The sequence below is a fragment of the Ursus arctos genome, unplaced genomic scaffold (genome assembly GCF_023065955.2).
Source record: "Ursus arctos isolate Adak ecotype North America unplaced genomic scaffold, UrsArc2.0 scaffold_9, whole genome shotgun sequence".
NCBI classification, from domain to species: Eukaryota; Metazoa; Chordata; class Mammalia; order Carnivora; family Ursidae; genus Ursus; species Ursus arctos.
This window is the reverse complement of record NW_026623111.1, coordinates 58,250,557-58,274,109: the sequence shown is the minus strand read 5'-3', so window position 1 is coordinate 58,274,109 and position 23,553 is coordinate 58,250,557. Positions and strand designations below refer to the sequence as shown.

General features: G+C 45.8%; 1 protein-coding gene across 5 annotated transcripts in view; it reads left to right on the top strand.

Annotated features, from left to right (window-relative positions):
* The first annotated feature begins 254 nt into the window (after positions 1 to 254).
* Positions 255 to 23,553, top strand: part of NAAA (N-acylethanolamine acid amidase) — a 39,387-nt gene continuing 16,088 nt past the window's right edge. For 3 of the 5 annotated variants that reach the window (XR_008958405.1, XR_008958404.1, XM_044388174.3), the window contains exons 1-10: positions 256 to 511; positions 1,155 to 1,319; positions 4,577 to 4,703; positions 8,534 to 8,624; positions 12,462 to 12,538; positions 16,251 to 16,423; positions 16,572 to 16,634; positions 17,401 to 17,467; positions 17,869 to 17,897; positions 21,481 to 21,558. Coding sequence is in view for 3 of the 5 variants with exons in the window: in XM_044388174.3 (XP_044244109.2) it covers positions 309 to 511; positions 1,155 to 1,319; positions 4,577 to 4,703; positions 8,534 to 8,624; positions 12,462 to 12,538; positions 16,251 to 16,423; positions 16,572 to 16,634; positions 17,401 to 17,467; positions 17,869 to 17,897; positions 21,481 to 21,556 (1,071 nt within the window). In the remaining 2 variants the exon portion in view is untranslated. Of the gene's footprint in view, positions 512 to 1,154; positions 1,320 to 4,576; positions 4,704 to 8,533; positions 8,625 to 12,461; positions 12,539 to 16,250; positions 16,424 to 16,571; positions 16,635 to 17,400; positions 17,468 to 17,868; positions 17,898 to 21,480; positions 22,856 to 23,553 lie in introns of those variants that run through there. The other 2 variants (XM_026509943.4, XM_057309687.1) reach the window with 2 other exon arrangements.

The following is a 23,553-nucleotide window of genomic DNA, read 5'->3' as shown; positions in this document are numbered from 1 at the left end:
CCCAGTTAAACTCTCTGTCTGGACCCAAGTGGACGGCTGGGGCGGGGAGCGGCGGGAGGCCCGCAGCGTTCAGCGCTCTCGGGACCCGGGCTGCGGCCCCCGCGGGAGGGCTGGGAGCCGGAAGCGCGGTTGCGAAGCGGCACCCGCTGCTCTCCCGCGGTTTGCGGTCGGGAGGGACCGGGCGGGGCCGGCCGCGCAGCGGGCTCCGCCTACAGCGCTCTGGGCACCGCCCCGACTCCTCCTCCGCCCGCCCGGCACCGGGGCCCCAGTCAGCGGCGGTCCTAGTTGCGGCCGCTGGAGCCCGAGCCATGGGGCCCGCGGGGCCGGGAGCGCGCCCGGGGCTGGCGCTGCTGCTACTTCTGGCCGGGGCCGAGGTGTTGGCCGCCGCCTCGCCCCCAGCCCCTCCGCTCTTCAACGTGAGCCTGGACGCGGCGCCCGAGCTGCGCTGGCTGCCCGTGCTGCGGCACTTCGACCTGGACTTCTTGCGCGCCACGATGGCGCACATCCTCGGGTGAGCGCGGCCGCGGGGCCGGAGCCGCGGGGCACCGCCTGCGGCCGTAGTCCGCGTGCCGGAAGGCCAGATGCGTGCGGCCACCTGGGCTGTAAACCGAGCCGCTCTACCCCTCCCCGCCCTCTGCCACCGTCTAGCCCTCCACCCCAGGCTCCTGACCCGCCGCCTCAGCAGTGTGCAGGCTCGGCGGAGACCAGAACTGGCATTCGTGGCCGCCCTGGGAAGTGTGGGGCTTGAGGATGGTCGGAGCGGCTGGTTTGACCTCCAAGTTCGGTGTCACCAGAGGCACGCCCTTCCCCAGACATTCTGGGTCAGGGTGGCGCGCAGGGTGTCACCCGCCGGCTCAACGCAGAGTGGGGAACGCAGCCCACACTCTCGTTGCAGGTCTGGCGAGTCTGCCAGGTCCGCCCCTTTGGGGACCACACTCGCTCGCCCTACCTCCCTTTCCGAGTTTCCTTTTTTCCCTGCGGGATGCTGCGGGTTGGGTGAGGCCGAGCCTGGGCTGTCGGCCCTCTGGGAAAGGGAGGGACCTAGCACCCCTAAGGATAAGAGCTTCAGGAACCACCCCAACACCCATAAACACACAGTCGCACCCCTTCGACCCCTGAGCAGATCGAACACCCTCGTGGTTCTTCGTTTTTAGGAATAAGGTCCCCAAGTGGGTCCACGCGTTGATTGGGAAGGTGGTCGAGCAGCTGGCGCGCTTCCTGCCCCAGCCCTTCACCGACGAGATCCGTGGCATGTGCGAAGTCCTGAACTACAGCCTGGCTGACTGCCTGCTCCTCAACCTGGCTTACGAGTCCACCGCGTGAGTGTTCCACACTAGCGTGGATTAACTGGGATTTACCAGGGACTCCTGCCACACCTGGCTGGGAGGAGACATAGTTCCAGTGTGATAAGAACTGGGTGGTGACTGGGCTGCCCAAAAACCTCCGGTGCTTCCTCTTTGCCTCTCTGGGTAAATCTGAGCAGCAGACCATGAGCTTCCAGAAGGAAAGCTGCTTCTCTGACCTCAACATTGAATGTCTCTACCCGAAGCCCCTCTTTCTCCCTCCACCAATTCAGGTAGTACTCCACTTTCCAAACTCTACTCAACATGTACGTTAACAGGAAGTTTTTAGAACTAACCCCACTCTCAAATGGACCGTCTAGGTAACCCCCTGACCCTGCACCCTTATAGTGCAGGCGGACGTCCCAGCACTCATTTGTCCCCCTGCATTTATCTCTGCATGTTTGTCATGGCTGGAGATCCTGACTTCTCTTTCGGAGTTTGTCTCTGCCAGGGTTGGGGTCACAGGGAACCCTGTTCTGGCTAATAGAGCCAGTATTTGGTAGGCAGAGTGGGCAGGATGAAATAGCACACAAAAGCGAAAGCACTTAAGAGTGTGTAGTTGATCCCAGGCAAAGTGCAAAGGGAGTCGTAAGTCTTATTGGCTCAGTAGTAGGTCCTGGAAGTAAGAGAGGTTTGACCTGGTTTCTGCCTTCAGGACTTACTGTTTTGTCACCAGACCAGCCTTATCTAGTGACATACTTAATAGCTTTTGGCTGCCAACAGATATGGGGGGAAAAAGGGTTCTTAGGATAAGGCAGTTTTACTGCCCCCTGGTATCTTCCCTGAATCCCTGGGCAGGATACGTTAAGAAGCACGGAGTGCCTTCCTCTTTAGGGAAATGTTTAAAGACACATGAGACACGGACTTGTTAAATTAACATGCTTTTCAATTGAACCAAGTTAATTTTGCCATTCTTCATCTCCTACCCCCGTCTTCTTCCCATTCTGACATGTGGCTTTCTCAATTAAAAAAAAAGTTTTACTTCCACTTTTTTTGTTGTTGTTGTTGGAGTCTACTGTATTCACGCAGATTTAAGCAACAGTTCTAATAAAAACATCCTAAGTTTTGGATTTGATGTTAAGGTATATATGGAATTGCCTGACAACAAAAAGCACCATCAGACGCCATTAGAATTAACAAAATGGGGGGGGGGTGGTGCCTGGGTGGCTCAGTTGGTAAAGCAGAGTTAAGCTCCTTCATCTCAGGTCATGATCCTGGGGTCCTGGGATTGAGCCCTGCTCAGCAGGCAGCCTGCTTGTCCCTCTCCTCCCCGGCTTGTGCTCTCTCACTATCTCTGTCACTATCTCTGTCTCTCTCTCTCAAATAAATAAATAAAATCTTAAAAAGAATTAACAAAGGAAATGTTCTGTTCACATTTCTGGTGTGAGGCTTTTTGAATCAGAATAATACTGGCTACCCTTCACTGAGCCTACTGGGTGCCAGGCCCTGGAGATGGTTAGTACCTGTTGTGAGGAAACCAACCTTCGGAAGGGAAAACTTGCTGAAAGTCAGCAGCCTGGTGAGTGCTCAGAGCTGCTGCTGAAAGCTGTGTCTGCAGGGCACTGCAGTCCCTCCCCTAAAGCCCACAGGTCCCCTCCTGGCCCTGTGCTTGTGGGCTACCTCATGCTAAAATATTTGGCTTAAGGGGCGCCTGGGTGGCTCAGTCAGTTGGGTGTCCTACTCTTGATCACAGCTCGGGTCCCAATCTCAGGGGCATGAGTTCAGGCCCCACGTTGTGCTCCATGCTGGGCGTGCAAGCTACTTAAAAAAAAAAACAAAAAAAAACCTACTTGGCTTGACATGGAAATATTATTGTCTTGCCAGTTTTGAAAAGTTGTCTGGGAGAGACCCCATAAACTTCACGTTAGCCACTTCCAGTGTTTGACATCAACTCTTTGAGGACCAGAAAGCTTGGAAAAAATTAAAAACTAACCAAACTTCCTTTTTTAAACAAACAAACAAAAAAAAAGTAAATTTATTTTCTCCTATTATAAAAGTAATATGCAGTCATTATAGAAAATTAGCAAATACAGAAAAATAGAAAAAATTAACCACAATTCTGTTACTTGGAAATGACCAACAGCCCTTCAGGATACTTCCTCTTGGTTTCATTTGTGTGGATGTACATCTCTTTCCCCAGAACTGGGCGTGCTTTATATATTCTCAGAAGAAACACTTAGATGTCTTAACAAACCTCTTCCTCTTTTCCACAAAATACTTCTCTCCAGCTGGGAGTTCTTTAATTTTTTTTTTTTAATTTTTAATCTATTTGAGAGAGAGAGCATGAGCAATGTGGACAGGAGCAGAAAGGACAGGGAGAAGCAGACTCCCTGCTGAACAGGCAGCCCGATGGCCCCAGACAGGCACAACAGACCTGGACAGACCCCGACAGACCCGGGGCTCGATCCCAGGACCCCGAGATCATGACCTGATATGAAGATACACACTTAACCGACTGAGCCACTCAGATGCCCCCGCTGGGAGTTCTTAAAAGATCCTTTTCTCTTATTAGCTCTGTGCAGGGAGCCCTGATGGGGACAGGGAGACTGCCAAGCCCTTAAAGAGTTGACTGTTTTCTGTAAGAGGACAGACTTGAAACATTTGTGAAACAGAATGATTTAGTGCCATTGTACATGCTCTGAGAAATTCATAGAAGAGAAGTGAGTTTGAACTAGCTTTCAATAGTATGTTAAATAGACTGCATACTGCCAAACAGAGGAATAAGCAAAGTTCACAGGTCTAGCTGAGCCAATGGGTCAGTTTCAGATTGATTGATTTAAAGATTTTATTTATTTATTTGAGAGAGAGAGAGAAAGAGCTAGAGAGAACACAAGTGGGGGGAGAGGGGAGAGAAGCAGGCTCCTGGCTGAGCAGGGAGCCCGATGAGATGCGGGGCTTGATCCCAGGACCCTGGGATCACGACCTGAGCCTAAGCAGCACTTAATGAGCTGAGCCACCCAGGCACCCCTCAGCTTTAGATTTAGGATGAAATTCTCTTTCGATATGTTTTCAGTGCCATGTGGGCTGAGGGCAACGGTCTAGAAACACCGAGTGAACACTGGTGAGTTGTGTCCCGTTGTGCATCCATGTGCTTGACAAGGATCACCTATCATATGTATCCATTATAAGGAGAAGCATTGTTTGGCTCTAAGGATTTATTTTTTAAATGAAACCTCATTGCCCTTTATCTTATTTTTCTCATTCATTCATATTGTACTTTTCTGTTTTCTCAGATTCTGCACCAGTATTGTGGCTCAAGACTCCAGAGGCCACATTTACCATGGCCGGAATCTGGATTATCCTTTTGGAAATTTCTTGCGCAAGTTGACCGTGGATGTGCAGTTCTTAAAGAATGGGCAGGTACAGTTTGTACACTATAAGATTCAGAAATCAGAGAGGCTTGCTAACCATAGTTAGCAATCACGAGCATGGCCTGCTGCTTAAGTGTGTTTTCCGCTTAAGGTACAGAAAACATCAAACTGGAAAAACAAAACCACAAGAGAAGTTTGTGTCCTTTATGCTTGTGGAAGGAAGGGTCATTTATTATTATTGAGCATTTACTTAAAGAGGTCAACCGGTTTTCCTTAGGGAAATCTCTACTGGAGTAAGATCAGTGGTCCACCTCAGCTCTTTCTCTGCTGTCCCGTGTTGAGGCTGCTTCTGGAATAGGGAAGGGGCAGCGTGGTGTCATGGCTACTAGAAACAGCCAACTTTGAGGTCCCACAGTCCTGGGTTTGAATTCTGCTTCTGTCACTTCCTTCTTTTGAGAACATGGGAAATTAGACACATTTTGCTGACTCCAGCTCAGAGAGGTTAATTACTTTATGGAGGTAGTACTAAAGGTTGCATGAAGTAATCTATGCAAAGCATGTGATAAATGCTTGGTAAGTAGTGGCCAGATAATAAATGGTCCTTCACTCTATAAGTATGATTGACCCACAGCACTCTCCTAAGTATGATCTTTAAGAAATTATACTTTGATCACTTTATTTTCATCATAAAAATACAACCTAATTTGTACTGTTTTCACATTCCTGGGTAAACATCTGGAGAGAGAGCCTTAGTCAATGTTCATTGAGTACACAAAGCATGGTACTGCCATGTAACAGCATGCCAAAGCCAGATTTTGGCTTTGGGGGACACTGTTTAAGGACAAGGACTATATTTCATATGTTCTTCACGTTTAGGGGTTGAGTCACAAATACTACAAACTCATTTATTAAATGCGTACTTGGTCATCTGCTTTTACAAACACAAACTTTTTCTCATAAAAATTAAAACAATACAGAAATACTTAAAGTGAAAGTTTCTCATTTTTCCATTTCATTCCTTTACTTCGCCGCAGGTAACAATTTGGTTTATAGCTGAAGAATTACTTCAAAAATGGTTTTAAGTGGCAACAACAATGGAATATGCACACATACTAAATTCCCAAAGGAAATCTGCTAAAATGTTAGCAATTATTACTGGATGATGGGACAATAATTACTTTCATTGACTACTTTATGCTTTTCTCCATTATCTACAATAAGCAGAAATTCTTCAAAGTAGACAAAGGAATAAATGCAGTAAAAATGAATTATTTCAACAGTTTTCTCTAGAACTCACCCTTTAAAAAAAAAGATTTTATTTATTTATTAGAGAGAACAAACAGTGGGGAGGGGCAGAGGGCAGAAAAGGAGGCAGACTCCCTGCTGAGCAGGAAGCCCACTGCAGGGCTTGATTCCAGGACCTGGAGATCATGACCAGAGTAGAAGGCAGGTGCTTAACCAACTGAGCCACCCAGGCATCCCTAGACCTCACCCTAACTGTTAATACTTGTTCCTGTGTGTCCTGGAGCGCCCATGAAAAATAGTCTGCTGGTGTGGCTTGACTTCTTAGTGCCTAGGTTATTATTACCAAATCCAACAGTGTACACTTGAGTATCGTCTTTATGCTAAGGGCTCATGGCCAAGAAATTGTTTTGGTAAAATAAGGACAGGTTATCCACAAAATAATTAATCTTTTATTCTTGAATGTTGTTCATAATTTTTAAAGTATTTTCGCATACCATTCTTCCTTAGATCCTCACCACAGCCCCTGAGTGGGCACAGATCAACATTTTCATCCTCATTTTCCCGGGGGAGAGGCAGAGACCCTACATGGAGGACGTGGCCCCAGCCCACGTGGGGGAGATGTGGCAGAGCCAGGACCAAAGCCCCATGGCTTTCTTCCCCCCAAACTCAGGCTTAGACTGTGATTTAGAGTCTCTTGCTGCAGCTAGGGGTCCGTTTATATTAACCGGCTTGGCAGAGACAGTGGAAAGCGTAGACATTTAGAAATAAAGACAGGTTTTCAGAGCCGCAGGATAAAAGGGCTTGCAAATTATACCCCAGAATCATTTATAATTACGTATTATCAAATATCTTGGAAACTACAGTGTGATTTTGATTTTCAAACTTTAATTTGCTCTGCCCTTCAAGAGTGATCCTAATATGAGCATCAGAGTGTGATGTGAATGAAGTGACAGTATAATTACTTTTTTTTTCTTCATGTAATTATATTCCTTAAAGGCTTTAGCAGTGAGGTAGAATTATGCCCATTTTACTGCTGTGAATGGAAGTGGGGAGAATTCACAGAAAGACCTCAATGAGCCAGGAAGAAGTCATTTATAAAACGAAGGCCGGGGGCGCCTGGGTGGCTCAGTCATTAAGCATCTGCCTTCGGCTCAGGGCGTGATCCCGGCGTTCTGGGATCGAGCCCCACATCAGGCTCCTCCGCTATGAGCCTGCTTCTTCCTCTCCCACTACCCCTGCTTGTGTTCCCTCTCTCGCTGGCTGTCTCTATCTCTGTCAAATAAATAAATAAAATCTTAATAAATAAATAAATAAATAAAATGAAGGCCACTGCATTTTTTCTTTGTGATTTAGCCATCTTAAATTATTTTTACAACCAGATGAAGCAGAAATAAATGATTAAAAAGATTGCAGACTTAAGATTCAGCTTTTTTTTTTAAGATTATTTATTTATTTATTGGAGACAGCATGACTGGGGGGGAGGGGCAGAGAGAGAGAGCAGGGTCCCCCCAGAGCAGGGAGCCCAATGTGGGGCTCGATCGCATAACCCTGGGGTCATGACCTGAGCCGAAGACACATGCTTAACCAACTGAGTTACCCAGGCACCCCTAAGATTTGGCTTTCTAAAGAAAAATATTAACCCACACCTAATTATTTCTCAAAATAAAAAATATTGGTTAGCCTTTATTGAACAGGCACATTTTAAGTATCTCTTTAAGAAATGAAATCTGGTATTTGCGGTAACTGCTACAGCGTGATTTTTCTGCTCATAGTCATATAGTGGTAGTGGTATCTTGCAGTCATTGGTGCTTGTTACCTTTCTTGAAGGTGGAAGTCATCCCTATAACTCATGGGATAACCGTGAGGATTACATGTGAGATACCTGTAAAATAGTTTCTTTAATATTTAAAATTTAGATATGATTATGACTGACAAACAGTGTCACTTATTCCTCTTACCTCACAGAGCTTACAAGATGCATGATATTTGTCTCTTACGATCATGTCAACACAAGTTTTTAATCGGAGCCCATTTGGTATTTCTAGGATGGAGTTTCTCAGTCTCTTTGGGGCATGATCCCCTTTGGTGAAGCCTATGACCCCTTCTCAGAATGTCTTATAATGCATAACAGAAAATGCATGGATTACAAAGAAAACCAGTTATGTTGGAATATAGCCATTTCAATATTACACTTTTTCTTAGCACATTAAATAGTAAATTTTAGCCGTGTGCCTAATAACTCCCATGATGATAATTATGAATGGTATCTCAGGATATGTAATGAAACCATGTCAAGGTAGGTATGATAGCGTTACATATATGAAAATATCTGCTGGTGGCAGAGTCGTAGGCACTGCTGTGACTACAGGATTTGTTGCATGTATCCATTACTGAAGGAGTGAAATTTCAGTTAGAAATGAGTGAAAATAAATAAGTACCTTTTTTCCCATCCAAGATCACAGACCCACTGATTTCTATCCATGGAACTCCCAGGTTAGACCTTCCAGAAGGCTATTTAAGAGTTTTTATTATGTTGGAACTTGTAAGAAAAAAATCCATGAGTGGGACAAAACAGACGATTTCATTGTATCTTTGGTGGGAATGGCAAAATGATAACCTATCTCTTGATTTCAGGTTGCCTTCACAGGAACCACGTTTGTTGGCTATGTAGGATTATGGACTGGTCAGAGTCCATACAAGTTTACAGTTTCTGGCGATGAACGAGGTAATCAAAACAACTTCCTGAGCATTTTTAGCCATATTCCTGGTCAGTTCTATCCAGGTACTTCATTTGCTCCCCCAGCTGAACATGTAGACGAATCTGGACTACACTACGTAGCAGGGACTTCCAGCCCAGTCGGGGGAGCTGGGCAGTGTGCATATAAGCCGGGAAGATGATTTCAGGTGGTGATGAGGGCTGCAGAGAACGAAAAACAGGGGGCGCCTGGGTGGTGCAGTCGGTGCAATCAAGCATCTGACTCTTGGTTTCAGTTCAGGTCATGATCTCAGGGAAGTGAGATCAGGTCCCGGAGTCTGCTTCAGATTCTCTCTTCCTCTGCCCCTTCTGCTCGTGCTCTCTCTCTGTCTCTCAAATAAATAAATAAGTCTTTAAAAAAGAGAGAGAAAGCGAAACAGGAAGATGTGATAGAGAACGGTGGAGGGGGTGGGGCAGTTACTACAGGTCATGTGATCCGGAAGCCAGGTCTGTAGAAGCTGGGGGAGTTCTAGAAACACAACGTTCCTGGCAGATTCTAGAAACAAAAAGACGGTAGTGTGCTTATAGCATGGGAGACTGGCATTAGAGGTGGAGAGGAAGGCTGAGGCCGTGGTGAGGGTCATCATGAGGAGTTTGGATTTTAAGTGTAATGGTGCAGTGCAAGCCCTAGGAGGGTTTTAGGCCAGGAAGTGAATCACTTTGGCTGCTACCTAGAAATCAGATCATGTGGGGGTGACATGGAAGCAGAAGACTGTTAGGAAGCTATTGCAGTAATGTAGAGGCTACATGATGACGTCCTACAGGCAACAGCTATAGATAGAGCACTCTACAGCTTACTGGGCACTTTCTGGTCAGTTTTCTCCGTAGACCTTCACGACCGTCCTGTTAGGCAGGGCTGATAGTATCAACCCCGCTCATGATGCGGCGGAGGAAGCTGAGGCTGGGAGGTGAAGTGACCGCTGGCAAGTGGAAAGGTGGTTCTCAAACTGGTCTCCCGAGTCCTGGCCCAATTGCTCTGTTGGTTATACGACCCCGCTGCCATTCCCCAGGTCTCAGGGGACATCAGTGAGTTCCACAGAGCATGGGAAACCCGGAGGTCGGCAAGCACTTGTCTCTGTCCTCAGGAACTTGCAGCTGAGCTAAGAAGAAAGACATCGCGTTTAGTGTTGGTCATTGGATGACCCTGCTTGACTTCACGTTGCTGTTTCCTTGGTTAGGTCTGTTCTTGCCTTTTTACATAAGGCTTTAACAGGAGGCTGCTGGCTGAGCATAGATCAGTGTCCTGTAGTCAGTTCTCTATCCTAATGGGTTTCTTCAGCATCTTCTCAAAAGTCAACTATGAGCGAGACTGATGCTCTCGTTTTTGAAAAGATGTATTTATTTACTTTAGAGAGAGAGAGAGAGAACAGGGGACAGGGGTAGAGGGAGAGAGAGAATCCTCTCGCAGACTCCGTGCTGAGTGAGGAGCTGAACACGGGGCTTGATCCAAGACCCTGAGATCATGAGCTGAGCCAAAATCAAGAGCCGGATGCCTGACTGACTGAGCCTCCCAAGTGCCCCATTGTGAGACTGATTCTCAACAAATGGTACTCAAACCACAGATGACAGTTACCAAGGTTTTACACAGAATGTCTGTAAACAAGTGTGTGTTTAAAGGCTGGGCTTTGTTTCCATCCTTTTGTGACTCAATTGTTTAATAATTGGTTAGTAGAACCACTTAGTAGGTTTGAGCAGTTTAAAAATAACTGAGTTCTTCTGTGAATACTGTCAAACTGCCTTTTTAATGCTTAGTTTATCCTTATTTTAATGAAAACTAGTTCTATTTTAGTCTGCTGAGATTGAGTCAAAATGCCCAAACAATAAGGTACCATGTGCCGGTTAATAGAGATAAGAGATTCAATTAGGTTTCTGGACATTATGGAGAGTGCTAACAGGGCCTCTGAGCACCCCCTCACACCCCCGGGAAAAGGCAGGGATAGGAGGGGGACCAACAAATGGCGTAGAGTTTGGGGAGGCTTCACCAACCACCCAGCAGGTAAGATCTCAGACTCGAGAGCCAGCCTGCCCGGCTTCTGTGTCGGGCTGTCACTTGCTGGCTCGGCGACCGCCACTGCGGGGCTGACCCTGTGCTTCAGTCTCCTCACCTGGAAAGCAAGGGAGGAGGAGGAAATGCTTCATGAATGTGAAGCTGCCAGAGCGGCCGCAGTCGGGACCGTGGAGCACGTGCTGCCATTGTCCCATCTCCGGGCCTGACCTCCCAGCCCCAGAGTAGAGTACCCAGCCACCTTCCCAGCCTCTCCACTTTGATGGCTGCTCGGGGTCTCACCCTGGGCATGCTTACCCAGATCTCTTGCTTTTTTCTTTCCCTCCCCCACCCCTTTTTAACGAAGATTTTATTTATTTATTTGAGAGAGAGAGGGAGCACAAGCGCGGGGAGGGGCAGAGGGAGAGGGAGAAGCCCCATGCGGGGCTTGATCCCAGGACCCTGGGATGATGACCTGAGCCGAAGGCAGATGCTTAACTGACTGAGCCACCCAGGTGCCCCTCTTTTCCCCTCTTCTTGCCCTCACTCTGCCCCTGCCCAAACCTGCTCCTCTCCTGGTTTTCCGTGTCTCAGGGTATGGCACTTCTTTCCACCGCACTGATTATACCAGAATTTTTTGACCTGTCCTTCCCTGGGTCTTAGCTCCACCACCCAAACCAGACTCCCTGCACACCCTGTCCACCTGCACCGCTCGGCTAGCTGCCGTCACACCTGTGCTGCTATAGAGGCTCGCCTGGTCTCTCGGCTTCTCACCCTCCCCTACTTTCTCTTCCCAGCAGCCGGCATGATCAGGTTGGTCCCCTGTTTAAAACCTGCACTGAATTTCCAATTCACTCCTAACAACTCCAGAGTCCTGACTGACCTCAGGACTCTGCATGGCCACCTGCTACACCTCATTTTATGCCTGTCTCCTTCTCCCTCGTTTACTGGCACCAGCATCTTTCTTTTTCTGACATCTACCAAGCTTGTCAAGGCCTTAGGGCCCTGACACCCACACCTTCTGTCTGGAATGTTCTGCCCATCTTCACTCAAATGTCTACAACTCATAGAGGCTACCCTTAACATTCCTCTCAAAAAGAATCCTCCCTCATCACTCACATTATTCTGTCTTATTTTCTTTATTACAGTTACCAAAATCTTGTGTGCTAAATGGTATACTAATTTCTTCTGTTCACTGTTAAATTCCAAGGGTCCGGACCAGATCACCATACAGCACATAGCAGATGCTCAGTGCTTATGTCTTGAATGAAAATATTTCTTTGGAAGTAAATCCCCAACAAAGCTTTTTTTAAAGATGTTAAAAAAATAATTTTGGAGAATGACTGTAAATTTGTATTTTAAAAAAATGTGAGCTCAAATGAAACTTAAAGTTCTGAAAGGTATATTCTCTGTCATCTTCCTAATCCTTATCGAGCCACTTCTGTTGATAGCTACATGGTTCTGCTTTGCCTGCGATGATTAATCGAATTATTCCCTTTCACATATATCATTGCTTCTAGGCACAAAAGATTCTGTATATGTAACATGTGTATACAGAACATTCATGTATATACACACACAGAGAATATTTCCAAATCCCTGGATATTTGTATGTATATGTAAATTACATGTTTCTGTGGGTGCCATGAAATTTAAGCTTTATCTTTGAAAACTAGATGCCAGTAAAATCACTCTTCATCCACCAACTTTTTTCTCCCATCAGCTTGTACTATGGGGAAGAAATAAGATACAAGGAGTTTTAAAATGTGGCACTTGGGTAACAATTCCTATTTATGCTTATTGTCTCTTCCTCAACTCGGCAGATGAAGGCTGGTGGTGGGAGAATGTGATCGCTGCCCTTTTCCAGAGACACTATCCGGTCAGCTGGCTTATCCGCGCTGTGAGTACTTTTACTGTTGAGCCCCCCCACACCCTAACTTCATCTTCTGTGTGTTCGTGTTGTAATGCCCTGTCGTTTAACAATGTTATTTTTCATGTAAGAACTTCCTTAAAAGGATAGCATCTAAGGGTTTGCAAAATGCCTATCAACCTTTGTGGTAATGAGTATGGAAGACAAACAGAGCAGGACACTAGTTAAAATAATAGTTATAAATTTCCAGTTATAAAATAAGTCATGGGCATGCCAGGTACAGCATGGTGATAATAGTTAATAATAACTACATCGCATAATTGGAAGTTGTTAAGAGTAGCTCTTAAAAGTTCTTATACAAGAAAAAAAATTTTTGTAACTATGGATCGGTGACAGATGGTGACTTACTGTGGTGATCATTTTGCAATATATGCAAATATTGAATCATTACATCGTACGCCTGAAACTAATATAATGTTATATGTCAGTCATACCTCAATAAAAAGAAATCAGTGGGAGGGACAGATTTTAATCAGTAGTGTACTGTTGTGGTAGGGAACCGTGTCCAATGTGAACTGAACTCAACTTTGATTTGTACAGAGGTGACCAGGTGTTTTAAAGGGAGAATGAGGGAATAGAGAGGGGTGTCAACAGGGGCTCAGTAGAGTCAGAGAAGTGAAAAATTACAGAAAGTGGAAAAGAGGGATCGTCCATGTCAAACCTATCTGGGATTGCTAACTGGTTCTCATCCAAGTTATCCTCCTACCCTCCTGCAAAGACTGGAAAACAGGAGCCTTATCTTTAAGCATGGGCTGGAACAAAACAGTAAATTCTTTGGGCAGTTTACTTTCTCAGGCAGGCACTAGAAGAGGGGCCAGGGTCACCTTTGGGATGTAGCCTTGAGCTGTTAGAAACTCTGTTTGTTCAAGTCGTTATAGGCCAAGGCTAAGGCTTTGTCAAGGAAAAGGCTCAGAGGAGCCTAGCCAAAGTTTGGTCAACCAGAGACTCTTTGTTACAGGCCACAGTTTTAGCCAATAGCCTTATCTTGATAACTGATGGAGATAAGAGACCACAGGATGCTTTTCTGCAGATAAAAATGTATCCTCCTTTAAGATTCTCCATTGCAAATATCCAAATTAGCAAAACAAAGGCATTAGAGAGTAGTTCTGCACACGGTAGAAAGTTTGCTTTGTATGACCTATTAGACTGCGGAGTTCCAGGCCACGTATAAATTGTGATTTGACCACATTTGGTGCAGAATCTGGCCCTGCCCAGCTTTAGCCTTTTTGGACCTTCTTCGCCTTGCTCTAAATGATCTTCGTCCTTCTGGACTCGGAGTTCTCCTCAGCTTCTTACCTGGGTACTTCCTAAATATGTTGACAAACTGTGTATCCTTCATACCTTTTTAAGATGACCTCTAAAACTTCTCTTTTTTTTTTTTTTTTTAAGATTTTGCTTTTAAGTAATCCCTACCCCAACATGGGGCTCGAACTTACAACCCTGAGATCGAGAGTCCCATGCTCTACCAACTGAGCCAGCCAGGCGCCCCTAAAACTTTTCATCGTAAGATTAAAAAGCGGCAAAAAAATCCAGTGTATTTCAAATGTTGCCATTTAAAAACGAAACTAGAATTAAATCTATCCAGTGGAATCTAAATACCAAAATGATTTTTAAATGTTTTAGATAGAATTTACATACAGTGACGTGCAGGGATCTGTGTCTTGACCATTGTGCACCTATTTATCCTCTCATGTAGGCACCAACAAAACAAGATACAGAACATTTCCAAGTCCCTGGAAATTTCCCTCCTGTTCCCTTCTCGCCAATTCCTCACCTCTGACACCCTCCTCTAATGAAACCACTCTTTGACCTCTGTCACCACAGACAAGTTTGCCTGTTCTAGAATATGTATAAATGAAATCCTAGAGTACGGACTCTCTCTTTCACTCCACCCAGTGCTTTTATAATTCATCCATGTTGTTTGTATCACTCACTCGTTCATTTTTATTACCGAAGAATATTCCGTTGTGTGAATATGCCACAATTTATTCATTTTTCTGTTGATAGACACTGGGTTGTTTCCAGTCTTGGGCCATTATGAATAAGCCTGCTATAGAAACCCTTGTACAAGGCGTTTAGTCAACACGTATGTCCCCTTCAGTTGAGTCAATGCTTAAGAGTGGAATTGCTGGGTCATAAGGTAGGTGTGTATTTAACTGAGGCATGGTGACGTACAATTCACATGCCGTACCATTCATCTATTTAAAGTATACGACTCCCTGGTTTTTAGTATAGTCAGAGAGTTGTGAGCCTTCTCTACAATCAATGTTAGAACATTTGCATTTCCCTAAAAAGAAATCCCAAACCCATGAGCAGTCACCGCCAGTTCCCATCATTTCCTGAGGCAGACAGATAAGGTGCATGACCCACCCTGCCTCTGCCACCTGAATGAAACCAGTCGCCACCGCCTTCCGTATTTCTTACTGATGTTCTTTGGCTCTTTTCTCATAGGATTCTGTTAGAGGCCACAAATTCCTTGGTAGTTCTTGCAGGATGGCGTTGGTGACATGAAACAATGTTCCGTGACTGCTGTTGCCTCCCTTTATAATTTTGCCAAGTTTAGAACAAACCAGTTCAACCCTAAATACCTCACCCTTAACAGCAAGGGTGGCAAGGGTCCACAAAGCCCTGCCTCGGGGTGATGGTTTATGGCGCTGAATGATGGCGCCTTTGCAGACGCTAATATTTTGAATTGTTCTTTTGTTTGACTTTACCCCCACCCCTGACACTGTGCCTCGGCAGTATTCAGGATGGGTGAGCAGAAAACGTACTTGCCAAAAGTGGTGAAGAGTGATTTTGAAGATGCAGGTGGGAAGGGCAGGCCCTTCCGCAGGACGTTCTTGAGCAGATCAGCTGGAGCAAGGAGCACCTGTGGAAGCTGAAGACGTGGAAAGCGATCCCTTAACTGTCCATGCCACAGACCCTGGAAGTCTTCCTGAACCCCGGGGGTATCTGAACACCCTGCTCACTGCGCTGCTGTGGCATGCTGTCTTTCATCTCCAAGCCTTCGCTCAACTATTCCATTGAGCCAGAACTGTCTTCCCCACCCCCACACCCAACCCACAACCACCACTTTCACCAGCCTGACTTCCCTATGTCCCTTTGGCCTCAGCTTGTGCGGTACCTCCCTGGGATGCTCCCTTGATGCCCTGGGCGAGGGTGGGTCCCCTGCTATGGCTTTTATAGCAACTGCTTCTCCCATGGTGACACTCCGTACATTGTGTCACCACTGCCCGTTGACTTGCCTGTCATTCTGGGAAATTTGGAGTGAACAAGGTTAGGTCAGTCATAGTCACTGCTCTGTCCGCACACCAGCACAGTGCCTAGCACATAGTAGGTATTCAGAAGGGAACTGTTGAAAGAACAAATGAATGAGGAAACATGGGAGTCCTTTGTGAAGGTGACCTGCCTAGAAAGCATGTGGCCCGTGGTTGGTGAGGCAGGCCTAGAACTTGTCAACGGTTCTTCCCTTTTGTGAGAAAAGTCCTGCTGCTGTTGGCTCCCCACTGAGATTCCTTCCACCTCGGGAGCCCTGATGACAGGAGGATAAGGTCAGAGCGGTTTAAGATGGTAGCCATGGCTTAACGTATCAGGAGAATGGGCTGCGGCCCATTTGTCCGTCAGTTGGTGTGGGTAACTGCCGTGGGTAATGGTGCTAATGCAGGTGTTTCTTCTTGTTCAGACCCTGAGCGAGTCGGAAAACTTTCAAGCAGCTGTGTATAAACTGGCCAAGACTCCCCTTATCGCTGATGTTTACTATATTGTCGGTGGTACGTCTCCCCGGGAGGGAGTGGTCATCACGAGGAACAGAAATGGCCCAGCAGACATTTGGCCTCTAGATCCTTTAAATGGAGCGTGAGTAGAATTAAGACTCTGGTCATTTTGTATCAATAATGTTTTTCAACTGGTGAAACGAGAGGTATTTTTTTGTTTTTATATATTTTTTTCTTTAGCTATGTGCCGAATGACCTCGGGTAAGACAAGATGATGTGCTCTGTTGTAGGTGGTTCCGGGTTGAGACGAATTACGACCACTGGAAGCCAGTACCTAAGAAGGATGACCGAAGGTAGGCCTCGATACACTTCCTGGCTTACGGTGTTTTCTTGGGGTCAGGAGAATGTGCCCTTCCTATGAGAAGAACTGGAGAGGACTACAGGTACTACCCCTTCCCAGAAAACGTACCTGGGCCTCCCCAGTGTCTTGGCCGGGACGGTGTAGTGTAGTGGGAGTGTGGGGGAGGGCCACTTGGCAGTTGGGTGGGTGTTGGAGGGTAAGGTTGGCCCTGGCCTCAGGCTCAGGTGCCCTATATCCTATACACCGCTAGCTCGGCTAATGACACCCTGGGTGGCTTCTTATGCCTCTGCTTACGCAGCTATAAAAGAAAGTGGTAGGACAAGAATCACGGTTTTCTATGTAAGACTTTTTTGGAAGGAAAACATTTCCCTTAAATAAATAAACAAACCAGTCAGGGCTTTCTTTGGCCCTTCTAATTTTGAACATTTTATAAGTCCGTGCATCCCCAAGCAGCAGGTAGTTAGGTGTTTCCTCCTGGCTTTACTGCCCCACGTGTTTGGTGGCAACTGTGTAATTTCGTCGCAGTACATTTTCTCCTTCCCACCTTCCTGGAGCAGACGGTGCCGGGGGCCTGACTGGTGAATTAATTTTACCAGGGTGGTCTGAGACCGGGCAAGAAGCATGTTCGGGAGCCGGAATCTGCTTTCATGAAAGGGAGACAATTCAGCTGGGCCTTGTACGGAGGCTCCCAGCACGAGAGCTGGTGGCATTCAGGGTTTCCTAAAGTGCCAAGTAACCTCTGACCCTTCTCCTTACAGGACACCTGCCATCAAAGCCCTTAATGCCACGGGCCAGGCAAACCTCAGCCTGGAGACGCTCTTCCAGGTAACTTACCGTGCCGTGATGACCAGCGTTTACCCAGGGTGTTTGCTGTCTTTGTTAATAGTGATTAAAAAGAAGAAAAGAAAAGAATCTTCTCTGAAATCAGGCAAAGGTGGTAGATGAAGTGTTGGAGTCAGTTTCACCTGGTTGAAAACGTTTTTAAAAAGTCCGATGACATTTTGTGAACTCGTTTCAGTATTGTTAAAGTATCCCTCTTCGCCTAGGTTTTTCTGCCTGTTAAAGACACAGCTGTACATATGTTCATTGTTTAAAAGGAGAAAGGATTCAAAAGTCTGTAGCTCTGTCACCCCAAGACACGCTAGAGTGTTAGGTAGTTTTATTCTTCCTATAGATATTTTTCTACCTTTTAATAGTCTTTGTAATATGATCTTTTTCCCATGCAGGTTTTGTCAGTGTTTCCAGTTTATAACAAGTAAGTGACATGTTCAACGCATCTGTTCATACATCACCCAGAATGGGGGACTCACTCCCGTACTCTTTGGCTGAGTAGGGTTCTGGGGGCCTCTATGGGTCAGGCTTTCTAGGTGCTGTCGGTACAGCAGTGAACCAAACCGAGTCCCTGCTCTCATGGGACTAGCATTCTGCTGGCGGGGAGTAGGGAGGAGGCGGGGAGGGGCTCATAAACAAATATATCATAAGTCAGGTGAGAAGTCCATGAAGAAAAACAAAGGTAAGGAGGATAGAGTGATCCAGAAGGAGGAGGGCAGTGATGTGTTCATCGTAAGTCAGTCTGGTACTGGGACTGCCTCCCCCAATTATGAGCACCTTAATTTCACTCTGTTGGAACTAAACTTTAGACACCGTTGGCTTCCCTTTAACTTCCTGAGACGTTCTGTCACCACCATGCTCGGTCTACGGATAATTCAGCATCGAAGCTGTTGTTTCTCTTTTAGCCTGTACCCTTGATAGGAGCATTCTGTGAGCGGTGGCTTCTTGCTCTGTGGCCCAGGGTTTGACCCACATTGTCCCCTGACGTGAACCCCTGGGCCGAAGCTCCTCCTCTCACAGGAAGCTCTTCATTAAACCTGAGAGGCAGCCACGAGACTTGGACAGGAACCTCTGAAGGTCCCCTGTCACCATAAAAGCCAAGCTGCCTAGGCCAACAGCCTGCTCTCCTTGTCTCCTCAAGGTGGTGCTTCTTTGCCTTACCGGCTCCTAGGATTAGCTCCTCAGGGCTGCAGACACCTTCTTTTGCTTGTGAGGTGGGGCTTAATTTAATACAACGACAGAGGAAGCATCTGCGAGTCAAAGCAGCTTTATGTCCTTCTTTTCCTTCAGTACGTTCCCAAACCCAGCATTTCCTACCTTCTCGTTGTATCTGCTTTCTCCAAGGCAAGAATACCAAAGTGGTCCTCTTCAGGAAATAGCCTGACACAGACAAAACCTGTAAAGCGATTTTTAGTTTCAAATACCCAACTGATTTTTTTTTCTTTGAAATGAGCCTGGTTTACACAAACACAACACGGTTTTCCTGATGGCCTCTGGAATAACTTTTGTATACAGGTACTTAAAGACTCCTTAGCTCTTATGACATTTTCAAAACTGGTGGTGGTCTTTTCATTTTGTACCATAAGAGGAATATATCTTCAAATTGTCCCTTTGAAAGTTTTTTTCTGTAAGTAGGGCCTGATAAAAAGATTAGCATGAAAAAATTCATTCTATAGACTATATTCTGACAGCCAATACAGAAAAACAAATTAGTCAGTACTTTGCCCCTCGAACAAATGAGCTTTTGGGTAACAATGCTATGCTACCAGACTGGCTCTTTGGGTGGGGAGTGCAGCGTGGGGCCACCCAAAAATAAATCAAAGACCCCCCCTGAATTGTAGCATTTATTGACTTCCATAGTGTAAATATTCCCACCTGGCCTTTTTCAGGCTTATGATTGATTGACTTCTAAACTTCCTGCGTGGGTAACAATTGGCTCTACCAGCCTGTAGGAGCCGTCTCCACCACACAATTGACTGTATCCTTTCCAGTATGGCACAGTTTTGCCCTTCTAATATTCATTTTAAAAAAAGGGGTGTTCCTTTTTGTATGTTCTTATAGTTTTTATAATAATTATATAAATTATTATATCTTTTAAAAATTAGTATTAGTATTGAAATAAAATATATAAAATATATAAAAATATTTTTTTTAAAGATTTTAGTTATTTATTTGAGAGAGAGAAAGCAGGAGCAGGGGGAGGGGCAGAGAGAGAGGGAGAGGCAGGCTCCCTGCTGCAGGGCTGGAGCCCAGGACCCTGAGATCATGACCTGAGGTGAAGACAGATACTTAACTGACTAAGCCACCCAGGCACCCCAATAGTTGTTATATTTTTTGAAAGCATTGACCATGCTGTCAACAGCTCTTATAATTTTAAATAGGTACACATAGCCAATTGAATATATTGTGTACTTGAGTTAAGCATTCTCCAGTTGTTAGTTTTTCCTCTGTTAAAACTCTTAAACATATTTGTACATGCCCCCCAACCCCCCTGCTTTTGGATTACTTTCCCTGGCTGAATTCCCAGAAGTAGGGTTACTGAGTTAAAGGCTATGAATGTTTAAATGGCATATGAAATGTTTTGTTGAAATAGAATTGTTAGAAATTTTAAGTAGTTAACCAAGTAATATTTTTCTCTGTTGTGTAGTTGAAAACCCAAGAGGAACTGCATTTATTATTTTATTAAGATTTATTTATTTTAGAGAGAGAGGGTGCACAAGTGGTGGGGGGGTTTGAAGAGGGAGAGAGACAGAGGGGAAGCAGACTCCCCGCTGAGCAGGGCTGGATCCCAAGACCCTGGGATCTTGACCTGAACTGAAAGCAAGAATCAACCGACTGAGCCATCTAGGTGCCCCGAGGAACTGCATTTAAAGGATATTTACCACTGAGCCAGAATTAACATAGATCCCTGACTCTCATGCCCTTTCCTTGTAATGATTCCTGGCTAGGAAGGCTGTTCACTGTGCAAAGCGAACAGAAAGAAATTGCAACAGAAACAGTTAGCTCAATGCTGCCCCCTTGTGCTGTTCTACAAACTTACACTCACCTGCCCTAGAACTCCATCCTCTGATGTGGCTGTAAGCAGAGAAACTATTGAAACAGGAGAACAGAATTATGAGCAAAGTAAATAAATAGCTGAAGCCCTTCTTCAGGGAATCCCCACTACCCTTGGACGAGCTCCGCGTGCACTTACGGTGCTGTCTTCAGCCCGGTGCACAGTTTGGGCCACTACATCGTCCTAATCCTGAACAGCCCAGCTCCAGATGCTTTGAGCATGCCTCCCAGCTGGTGTCTGGAACAAGAGGTAGCTGAAGGGAGTGAGGGGAAGCGGTCCTAGTGTGCGTGTGTGCATGCGTGTGCATGCATTCCTGTTGTTCTGGTCTCTTGCTAGGCAGTCTGTTGAATAAATTACATTGTACTTTTCATCCTTAGATCTGGGTGAATGGGCCCCCTGACTTCATCCCTGAGCTTTAGAGGCTGCCCTCTGACCTTCCTCTAACCTTCCCTTGATATAAGGAATCCAGTGGGCCAGGAGCATTTGCCCTGCGTGGTCCACTGTCCTGGGTGGTGTTCTCCTGGTGGGAGTGTGTAGCCGCTGTGGACATCCTGTGCCTGGCGGGTGGCCAAGGGATGGCTTTTCCCTGGAGTGGTGCTTGAAGCCTAGATGCAAAGGCCGAGATGTCCACACACGTGCAGCTTCTGTTGTAGGGCAGAGCCAAGGGCTGAGGCCAGTGGCTGCCTCTCCCTCGTTGCCACAGCGTGAAACTCGGAGGAGTCCGAGAATTTTAAATTTGAACGTGGCCTTCCATAGTGTTGTCAAAATAGAAAGGAAGGACACCGTGTGATCACTTGAATTTTAAATTTTCAACATTCGGACATACGTGGGCTTCTATTTGTATTCTTTTCCTACGTCCCAAGGGTTAGGGAAGGGCTTGGTATTTTTTTTTTTCCTCTTGGAATATTAGAGACAATGATATGCATATAAAAATTCCTCTCATTGCTTTCAGCTACACGGTTTATACTACAGTAATGAGCGCTGCCAACCCGGAGAAGTACACGACTAGGATCAGGAGCCTGGGTTAAAAGTAAGTAAGCACGAGTGGATTCAACCATGCTATGAAAGTTTTGCTCGTTTGTTGTTGTTTGCTCATTTGGGGACATTGGTGGGTGTGCTGGTGTTTCCCACAGAAGATGGTAACATCTTTAACATCTATGCATACAGAATATTCTTCTGACAGACATCTGGCAAACGGTTGTCATTTGTGTCAGGTTAATGTCACTATTCGGTATTTATCTTGAATTTGTTGGCATGAGAGCTAATCTTCTCGTGCCTAATGCCCTTTGTCCCTTACTCAAACCTATTCTCAGGGCAAGGTGTTATCTCTTAGCTGACACAGAGGGGGAAATAATTGGGAAGACTTGCGTGTCCCCAGCATAATAGTGAGGCAGGCCCAGCACCTCGACAACTTGAGAAGACAGATAGTGACGGCAGAGATCAGCTGCAGAACTTATTTCAGGCATCGGTGAGCCCATCGGTGAGGGGAAGGACATGAGGAAAAAGCAGGAGTCCTGAAACCAAACCTAGGCAGTTTTCCCTATTGCCGGGTTCTTCTAGAACTTGTCAACCTGGCCTGACGTTTTGGTCATTTGCTTATCGTGGCAGTGTTAAAAACTGGTGTTTGAATTAAGTACATTTATTTTTCTTCCTTTACAGATGATTTCTTAAAAGTGAAATTCTTGAAGAGCTGTACTTTAAAAAACAAAACCAAGTGAAAGGATTGTATTATTTTAGGAACAATACAGGTCCTTCCTCATTAGGCTTTTCAGTCTTGTCAAGCGGGGGCAGGAGGACCACTTGGCAGCTTGTACTGGTGAAGTGGGTGGTAGGCGCCTTCATTTGCTTCTCTTCATCGCTTGTGACCCTCTGTAAGCTCGGTCTGTGCTGACTGGAGCAGCTCAAGGAAAATTGGTCTCAGAGGTCAAGCCACTTCTCACCACCACATGTAGCAATGTTGTCAGACCTCAGCTTATGAAGAAATGAGCTGGCTAGGCCTCTTTGTTTCTTATGAAGTGCTTCTGGAAGATATGAGAAAAGAAAGGTTCTTCTAAAAGAAATGGAGAACTGTAGTTTGAATAGAGCCTGTTGGAGTGTTTGTTCGTCTGAGCTTTGATCACGTGTTGCCATGGGGTGGGACTCTCACTTTTCATAATGTGTCTAATGTTTCTTTATAAAAACTGATGGGCTTCCTTTTTCTACATAGCTACTTTCTTACTGCTTTTTGAAAGCAATATGAAACCAAATTATTTCTGATTGTCACTTTTCATTAGTTAATAAAATGTTGAAAGAGATGTTGGCAAGGAGAATAAATATTTTTTCCAAGACATTTCATGTTGTGCTCTCCCTCCATTGTTATCCCCGAAGGTGTGTGGTTCTGAGCAGCTGTCCCGAGGAAGCAGCTCTCGTAGATGTTGTTTGAATGTCAGGACTCAAAGGAGGGCGCAGCTGTGTTGTAGAATTTGATTTTTTTTTCACACGTACAAGAAAGAAACTTCCCTGAGGACGCAGCGAGAAAGGTTAGAATGCCCGAGCAGTGAACGGACGTGGTGTTCTTGTTTAGTGTGTCAGCAAGAACGGAGGAAGACGGGTGAGTGGAGGGGAGTGTTAGCCAGGCACCGGTCACCCTGCCTCACTCTACCCCACACCTCACTAGCGGCCCGGAATATTCATGCGGCTTCTTGGACAGCGTTGGATCCACATTGTTAAATTTCCATCATCCAATGTCCTTTTTAAAATCAAACATCAAGGGGCGCCTGGGTGGCTCAGTCGGTGAAGCGTCTGCCTTCAGCTCAGGTCATGATCTTTGGGTCCTAAGACTGAGCCCCTCGTTGGGTTCCCTGCTCAGCAGGGAGCCTGCTTCTCCCTCTGCCTCTGCCTGCCTCTCCTCCTGCTTATTCTCTCTCCTTCTCTCTGACAAATAAATAAATAAAATCTTTAAAATAAAAAAAAAAATAAAATCAAACATCAAGAGTAATTTATTCTTGCCAGACATGTTAAACTATGATGGAGACTAGAAATTTCT